General features: G+C 51.8%; 1 protein-coding gene and 1 long non-coding RNA gene across 3 annotated transcripts in view; one reads left to right on the top strand and one right to left on the bottom strand.

Moving 5' to 3' along the window:
- Positions 1 to 6321: 6321 nt before the first annotated feature.
- LOC144735687 (uncharacterized) lies at positions 6322 to 8368 on the bottom strand. The gene is made up of 2 exons (XR_013588674.1): positions 8134 to 8368; positions 6322 to 7668 (listed from the first exon to the last, which is right to left on the bottom strand). It is a non-coding gene; the product is annotated as an uncharacterized LOC144735687 (long non-coding RNA).
- The window catches only part of LOC144735685 (transcriptional coactivator YAP1-A-like), a 102273-nt gene continuing 99431 nt past the window's right edge, over positions 7041 to 9882 (top strand). For both annotated transcript variants that reach the window (XM_078618162.1, XM_078618161.1), the window contains exon 1: positions 7041 to 7690. In XM_078618162.1, coding sequence (XP_078474288.1) covers positions 7041 to 7690 — 650 coding nt within the window. The remainder of the gene's footprint in view (positions 7691 to 9882) is intronic.

The raw sequence follows: 9882 nt of genomic DNA, 5'->3' as shown, positions 1-9882 counted from the left end.
ATATTATTTTATTTTTTATTTAACTTTTATTAATTTTTTTACCTACGTGACTTTACCGAAAAAACCTAAGAATATGAATCCGTGCAGTCACGAAAGCTTCACATCTAGAACTGTACGTTTTACCCGTTATTATTGTACACTACACATGCACTACACTACAAAAACACGACACTACAATACCTGTCAACCCATCACGGTTTACCCCGTATTCTTGTACACTACACACGACACTACTATACACTATACGACAATACCATGCCTATTATTGGTTTTTCGGTAAAGTCACGTAGAAGGGAAATAATAAAATTATACAAATATAAAACAATAAAAATTATCACGACGTTTCGACTGCAACACAAGCAATCATCATCAGGTGTGAAATCCACATATTTTCTTGCTGTGTCGTGGTCGTCTGGAAATGGATAGCAGCCAAATGCTCTAAGCGCGTGACGTTGATTTGAAATGTGGAGGGGAGGAAAAAACCGGAGGACCGGCAAACTCCAAATATACAGCAACAGGCATCGTCAGGGTCGGGATGGAACCCACGACCTCCTGTATACCAGGCGAGGTAGTTACCATCTCCACGGGGAGAGAGAGAGAAAGACGCAAACTCCAAATATACAGCAGCAGGCATCGTCAGGGTCGGGTTGGAACCCACGACCTCCTGTATACCAGGCGAGGTAGTTAACATCTCCACGGGGAGAGAGAGAGAAAGACGCAAACTCCAAATATACAGCAGCAGGCATCGTCAGGGTCGGGTTGGAACCCACGACCTCCTGTATACCAGGCGAGGTAGTTAACATCTCCACGGGGAGAGAGAGAGAAAGACGCAAACTCCAAATATACAGCAGCAGGCATCGTCAGGGTCGGGTTGGAACCCACGACCTCCTGTATACAAGGCGAGGTATTTAACATCTCTTAGCCACCGTGTCATCAGCCCATCGGATTCCTCCGGTATAAATTCATATTCTGATTCAATGGGATAGAGCGTTTCCCCCTCGCCCGCGTGGGTTTTCTCCGACGTGTGGACACCCATCCATTCGTCGTTAACACTTTCAATTTTAATTTATTAGGTATAGCCCTTTGAGCCATGCGGCTCTTGAGTCGGGTGCAACCGCAACAAACAAACTATGAATAGAGAACATCTTAAGGCGACGACGCACAACAGAAACATCCTGGATAAACCAGCAAATGATGGATAAACCAGCAATAAAGCTTGATTACAGCGAGAGAATTGCAGACCTTGGGCAATTGTTGATGGCGCCTCTGAGTCGTCCTCTCTCGCTCTCTCTCCTTCTCTCCCTTCCAGAGAGAGAGCGTGTGGAGCAAATACGTGCAGCTGAGATGCAGCGTTGCAAACGTTGAAATCATTATCGTCGTCATTATTATTAAACCATCTGGCTCCTGCACACGAGATGATGTCATCGTACACTAAAGTTTCGCACTCAAAATAGGCCCCGTGCTAAAAAAAAAACCGCACACGCACGCACCAGACCGGGCCAATGTGGTTACGTGATACAGCCCTGGGAATACGCGCATTATTAATTTATTTGAGAGCCTCCACTGCGTCGCGATGCTATCTTCCTCGCCTGGTATGCAGGAGGTCGGGTCGGGGATCGGGGGTGGCGGGTGGGGGGTGGCGAGGTGCGATCCCACCCCAGGAAATGAGCCTTGGACCTCGAAAGTACCACACCTAGAAGAAGAGCGATCTGGAGATCTCGGAGACCTCGTTGTAGGTGTAACAATGCGTCAGTTCCTGCAGGTATTGCGAGGATAACCCATGTCTAATGATATATATGGATAAAATAATGGGTGAACCGGGGTGCCACGGCGGCTAGGAGATGTTAACTACCTCGCCTGGAGTACAGGAGGTCGTGGGTTCGATCCCGACCCTGACGATGCCTGCTGCTGTATATTTGGAGTCTGCGTGTCTCTCTCTTTCTCATCATCAGGGTGGCTAGGAGATATTAACTACCTCGCCTGGTGTACAGGAGGTCGTGGGGTTGATTCTGACGCTGACGCCTGCTGCTGTATATTTGGAGTTTGCGTGTCTCTCTCTCATCATCATCACGGTGGCCAGGAGATATTAACTACCTCGCCTGGTGTACAGGAGGTCGTGGGTTCGATCGTGACCCTGACGCCTGCTGTTGTATATTTGGAGTTTGCGTGTCGCTTTAAACTTTGGAGTTTGCGTGTCGCTTTAAACTATCGTCATTGTAGTGCGTATTTAATGTGGCGCTGCACTCTGATGTTGCAGGAGAAAACATTTATTAAAAAGTCTATTTAATTAAGTAGAACGTGTTGTCTATATTCATTTAAAGTTGCGCATTTTACGTGACGTCACATTTCTCAAACACCCCCACCCCCCACCTCGTCACACATCGTCACAAATGTCTGACCTCCCCCAGCCCCCCCTAGGTGCGTGACATCATTTATGGACGGCCCCTAACATCACGAGCAAAACGGAATTTCTCGCCACTTCCCTCTCTGTAGCCGCTAGAGACGCTCGCCGCAGCGAATTCGCGTGATGGAACTTCAGCGCAGACGGAGGAGTGGTGGTGGTGGGGGGCGTGATGGTATTCTCAGTGTGTGTGTGTGGGACTCAGTTCACGAACTATGAAAGTTTGGTGAGGTTATTTATATATTTCGCTCGCTCGCTCGCTCAATGTTTTTGTTGCTTTTACATCCAGCCCAGCTCAGCCCGGTCAGCCACACACACACATCCCACACACACACATCCCACACACACACATCCCACACACACATCCCACACACACACATCCCACACACACACATCCCACACACACACACATCCCACACACACACACATCCCACACACACACACATCCCACACACACACACACATCCCACACACACACATCCCACACACACACATCCCACACACACACATCCCACACACACACACATCCCACACACACACACATCCCACACACACAAAATCCCACACACACACACATCCCACACACACACATCCCACACACACACACATCCCACACACACACATCCCACACACACACATCCCACACATACACATCCCACACACATCCCACACACACACACATCCCACACACACACATCCCACACACACACACATCCCACACACACACATCCCACACACACACACATCCCACACACACACATCCCACACACACACATCCCACACACACACATCCCACACACACATCCCCCACACATACATCCCCCACACACACATCCACACACACACACACATCCCACACACACACATCCCACACACACACACATCCCACACACATCCCACACACACATCCCACACACACATCCCACACACACACACATCCCACACACACACATCCCACACACACACATCCCACACACACACATCCCACACACACATCCCCCACACACACACATCCCACACACACACATCCCACACACACATCCCCCACACACACATCCCACACACACATCCCACACACACACATCCCACACACACACATCCCACACACACATCCCCCACACACACATCCCCCACACACACATCCCACACACACACACATCCCACACACACACATCCCACACACACACATCCCACACACACACACATCCCACACACACATCCCCCACACACACATCCCCCACACACACATCCACACACACACACACATCCCACACGCACACACATCCCACACACACATCCCACACACACACATCCCGCCCACACACACACATCCCGCACACACACATCCATATCCACACACATCCCACACACACACACATCCCACACACACATCCCACACACACATCCCACACACACACACATCCCACACACACATCCCACACACACATCCCACACACACATCCCACACACACACATCCCCACACACACAAACATCCCTCACACACACATCCATATCCACACACATCCCACACACACACACATCCCCCCCCACACACACTCATCCCCACACACACACACATCCCCCACACACACACATCCCCACACACACACACATCCCCCACACACACACACATCCCCACACACACACACATCCCCCACACACACACATCCCCACACACACACACATCCCCACACCCACCATCTACCATTCTCCACCGTCACCCACATCCACCCACCCCCACACAGACAAACAAAGACAAAGATCCCCCGTGTAGCCCGAACAGACTGCTGGGGCAAGTGCTGTTAGCACCTATGATGGCCAGAACGGCACACGAGTGGGTGGGTGGCCAGCACCATGCCCTGCCGCCTTTGTCTCCCCAGTGGCGATGCTTTTACGCACAGCACCAGGTACTCATTTGAGGCTGAGTCGGCCTAGAGGATGCCCAGGACCGGATCAGATAATCGTCACTGGTGTTAGCCGGGGAACGGGAATCGAACTCGGGTCGCAAGGTTCGTAGCGCTGCGCGCTAACAGACACACACACACATCCCCACACACACACAAACAAAGACAAAGATCCCACGTATAGCCTTAACAGACTGTAGGGGCAAGTGCTGTTAGCGAGCACACACACAGCCCACACACACAATCATCCCCACATACACATTCATCCCCACACACACACTCATCCCCACACACACACACATCCCACACACACACACATCCCACACACATACCCACACACACACTCATCCCCACACACACACTCATCCCCACACACACACACATCCCACACACACCCACCCACCATCTACCATTCTCCACTGTCACCCACATCCACCCACCCCCACAGACACACAAAGACAAAGATCCCCCGAGTAGCCCGAACAGACTGCTGGGGCAAGTGCTGTTAGCGAGCACACACACACATCCCACACACACTCATCCCCACACACAAACCACACACACACCACACACACACATCCACACACACACACATCCACACACACCCCACTCCCACCCACACACATCCCACACACACCACACACACACTCATCCCCCACACACACACATCCCCACACACAAACCACCCACACACATCCCCACACACACATCCCACCCACACACACATCCCACCCACACACACTCATCCCCACACACACACACTCATCCCCACACACACACACACCACACACACACACCACACACACATCCACACACACACATCCCCACCCACACACACATCCCACTCCCACCCACACACATCCCACACACACACCACACACACATCCCCACACACAAACCACACACACCACACACACATCCCACACACACACCCCCACACCACACACACACATCCACACACACACATCCACACACACACATCCACACACACACACATCCCCACACACACACATCCCACACACACACATCCACACACACACATCCCCACACACACACACATCCCACTCCCACCCACACACATCCCACACACACACCACACACACACATCCCCACACACAAACCACACACACACACACACATCCCACACACACACCACACACACACACCACACACACATCCTCACACACACACACATCCACACACACACATCCCCACACACACACATTCCCCCACACACACACATCCACACACATCCCACTCCCACCCACACACATCCCACACACACACACCACACACACATCCACACACACACATCACACACACATTCCCACACACACACATCACACACACACATCCCCACACACACATCACACCACACACACACACCACACACATCTCATACACACACACATCCCCGCACACACACACACACATCCCACTCCCACCCACACACATCCCACACACACACCACACACACACACTCATCCCACACACATCCCCCCCACACACACACACATCCCCACCCACCCACACACATCCACACACACACACACCACACACACACTCAACGCTCTGACGTTCTGAACAAAAACATCACCCACCCACCCACCCCCCATCAGCCCTAGCAACTTTTCGCCGTCGTGAGCCCAGCCCACACACGGCACTGCAGCCTTACACCACCATCATCATCATCGCCGTCTCTTCGCCAAGAAGACGAAGCAGCAGCAGCAGCGCTCCCGTTTAAACTCAACTCGCCACGTAAGTTTGAGTCGCAGCTACGCGGAGAATTCTGACGACGACCAAGACAACAACAACAACAAACAACAGCAACAGACGTCGTGTTTGTTGGGCGGGCAAAAGTTTGTTTCGCGTGAAGCGCCTTCCCTCCCCTCCCCTCCCCCAGCAATTGTTTGTCACCAGAGACTTTTGATGATTCGAGCTGGAGGAGAGAGGGGGTGAGAGAGGGTGAGAGGGGGTGAGGTTTATTTTCTGTTTGTTTCACATTCGCTCGACCATTTCACGTTTCGAGTCCCCCCCCCCCGCCGTTCGTTCGCCTTACCGAGCTCGGAGTGCTGTCGACGTACGGAGTTTCCAAAACTTTCACAAGTTTTTGGGGAGTTTTCTTTCCAATGTAGTTGCTGCTTTATTCTGGAGTTGTTTCGTGGTTGTTGTGGCGAGTGCACGAGTGATGTTACGGGGGAGATCTTAGGATCTCGTCGGTAAGGATAATAACTAATTATTCCGTTTCTTTTTTGTTTTGTCAGACTTCTTGTCGGAAACTTTCAGCGAAGAGCAGCAACACCCAGCGAGAGGAGGAGACGTCACTCTCCGTACCCCGCGCGCGAGTGTGTGTGGTTTAAAAAACACATCGAGTTTGTAGCGTTTTAAATCGTTTAACGAACGCTTCTACAACTTCGTCGACGACTTAACCGACTATAGCTGGCAGGGGAAGCGTGTGTGTGTGTGTTGGGGGGGGGCCCTTCCGAAGGAAGACACACACACACGTGAAGACGCGCCTGTGATGACGCGCGCGCGTGTGAAGGCGACGCACTTTGGATAGCGCGCGTTTGCCGGCCGCGACGACAAAACCCATCAAAGACCAAATCCGCGAGAAAAAAATCGAGCAAAAAGACGTGAAGACAGGGGTGAGAGAGAGAGAGACACACACACAGAAGAAACGACACTCGCTCAAAGAACAGGGAGTAAACCTCCACAGCGCACGGCTGCCATCAGCATGGATCCAATGTCTGGCACGCAGAGCCCCCAGCAAGTACTGCACGTGCGCGGCGACTCGGACAGCGACCTCGAGTCGCTCTTCAACGCCGTGATGAACCCCAAGTCGGCGAACGTCCCCCAGCAGTTGCCCATGAGGATGAGGAAGCTGCCCGATTCGTTCTTCAAGCAGCCCGACGCTACCGGTGGCGTTGGCGGCGGCTCGCATTCACGGCAATCGAGCAGCAGCAGCAGCGTCGGCGTTGGCTGTGGTTTGACCACAGACCATCAGGCTGTCGTTCCGTCGTCATCCACCTCGGCCTCTTCATCCTCTTCATCCTCCTCGTCATCGTCGTCGTCGTCTTCATCATCGTCGTCGTCGAACTCGGCGGCCGCAGCGGCTGGGGCGCTGTCGCCTCTCATGCCGACTCACATCAGAGCCAATTCGTCGCCCGCGTCGCTGGCCCTCTCGCCCGGGGTGCTGGGCTCCTTGTCGGCCGTGTCCGCTGGGGGTCAAGGGCCACCGTCAATGCAGCAGCAGCAGCAACAGCAGCAGCAGGGCCAAGGGCAGATTCATCTCCGTCAGCATTCCTATGATGTGGGAGACGAAGCACCGCTGCCTCCCGGATGGGAGATGGCCAAGACGCAATCTGGGCAGAGATATTTTCTCAAGTAAGTGAGGTTTCGCGAATGTCTTATTTGTTGTTGGCGGTGGTGGTTGTGGTGGTGGTGGTTGTGGTGGTGGTTGTGGTGGTGGTGCTTTTACCAGGTGTGTAAGGCTTTGAATCGTTAGCTCGTTGTTGTTGTGGTTGTTGTCAGAAGCGAGCTTGGCCACGAGTGATGGCTCTCAAGGTGCAATCGGTGGCGCATTCGTCGTCGTGATCCAGTGGAGACTCTAGCAGCCAAATACTCGAGACGCACGTTGATGTACACCAACACCATCACCACACCACCATCATCATCACCAATTTCATTGTCATCATCATCAATACCCTCGCTGGCATCAACAGGAACGCCATGTGCATCATCACCACCATCATCATCATCAGCATCACGAAAAATTGGAACAAAGTAACAACACACTGTGTGGTGTTTCGCACAGATGATGGGCCCACCTGGAACAATGTATTTCACGTGTGTGTGTTGAACTTCTTTCGCGCCGTACGTATCCAACCGTGCTAAACCGGGGGTGTGCGACCTTACGAGCAATAGACGTAAACAACGCGCTATCGTCCATGTGGTTCTGCTGTGGCGATGGGTGGTGGCCGACAAAGGCACTGCTGATGAGACTCAGAGAGTGCGAAACCTCAGCCGGGTCGGCCACGTGCTCGAATGTCTACGCAGCGCTGGATCAAGGCGGCCTTGCAAGTTGATTTGGGGGGGGGGGGGGGATTTTTGTATTTCTTTGATTTAAACCGAAGGTGATGGAGATGGCCCCTACTGAGAGCGAAGTGGGGACACAGACAATAATAACGGCGATGATGATGATGCAGTAAACACAGTGCCGGTTTAAGCTAGTGCGGGCCTGTAGCATCTATAACTTTTTGGACTTGTGCAAGCCTCTTATAATTTTGTTGGTGGAGAAATGGACAAACGGCCCACTGGGCTTTCACAATATCTTAGTATCTGTGTATGTATATGTATGGTTTTTAAGAGAAGATTTGAAATATATTTTTCGCCCGGGCAATGCCGGGTACTTCCCGCTAGTATGTTATAAAGGGGCCTCAAAAAAACTTAAACATTAAAACACCAAATTTGTACTTGTATTGTAAAGTAATTGTATTTTTTCCATTTGCTATACGGCCAGATAACGCGACAAATCGCTAACCCTAAACACCCAGTCGTTCATAAAAAAGTTGAAGGCGGTCTAGTACTATAGTCATAGAGCAAGTGCAGAATCACTGCACCGGAATTGATAGCTTGAAAGCATTCGGCGCGCGAGGCCCGTAGCATTTGCTACTTTTGCTCCGAGGATAATCCGTCACTGAGTAAACACCGATGAATACAAAACTGTCAAAAAGCGCACAACGCTGTTGTGAATGGTCCGAAACGCGCCTTTTGGCATTGTAAGTCAGAAATACTCTGGGACGCGAACTGTAGGGACCATCCATTGAGTACCTACTAAATGGATGGGGCCTTAGCACATACTAAATGGATGGGCTCTTAGCACAGACTAAATGGATGGGCTCTCAGCACAGACTAAATGGATGGGGCCTTAGTACGGACTAAATGGATGGGCTCTTAGCACGTACTAAATGGATGGGGCCTTAGCACGGACTAAATGGATGGGGCCTTAGCACGGACTAAATGGATGGGGCCTTAGCACGGACTAAATGGATGGGGCCTTAGCACGGTCTAAATGGATGGGGCCTTAGCACAGACTAAATGGATGGGGCCTTAGCACGGACTAAATGGATGGGGCCTTAGCACGGACTAAATGGATGGGGCCTTAGCACGGACTAAATGGATGGGCTCTTAGCACGGACTAAATGGATGGGGCCTTAGCACGGACTAAATGGATGGGGCCTTAGCACGGACTAAATGGATGGGCTCTTAGCACGGACTAAATGGATGGGGCCTTAGCACGGACTAAATGGATGGGGCCTTAGCACAGACTAAATGGATGGGCTCTTAGCATGGACTAAATGGATGGGGCCTTAGCACGGACTAAATGGATGGGGCCTTAGCACAGACTAAATGGATGGGCTCTTAGCACGGACTAAATGGATGGGGCCTTAGCACGGACTAAATGGATGGGCTCTTAGCACGGACTAAATGGATGGGGCCTTAGCACGGACTAAATGGATGGGACCTCAGTACGTACTAAATGGATGGGCCCTTGCGTTGAACAATCGCATTGGTGT

This window comes from Lampetra planeri, chromosome 56 (assembly GCF_965212315.1).
Source record: "Lampetra planeri chromosome 56, kcLamPlan1.2.h2, whole genome shotgun sequence".
NCBI lineage: Eukaryota > Metazoa > Chordata > Hyperoartia > Petromyzontiformes > Petromyzontidae > Lampetra > Lampetra planeri.
This window is presented reverse-complemented; position numbering and strand designations above follow the sequence as displayed.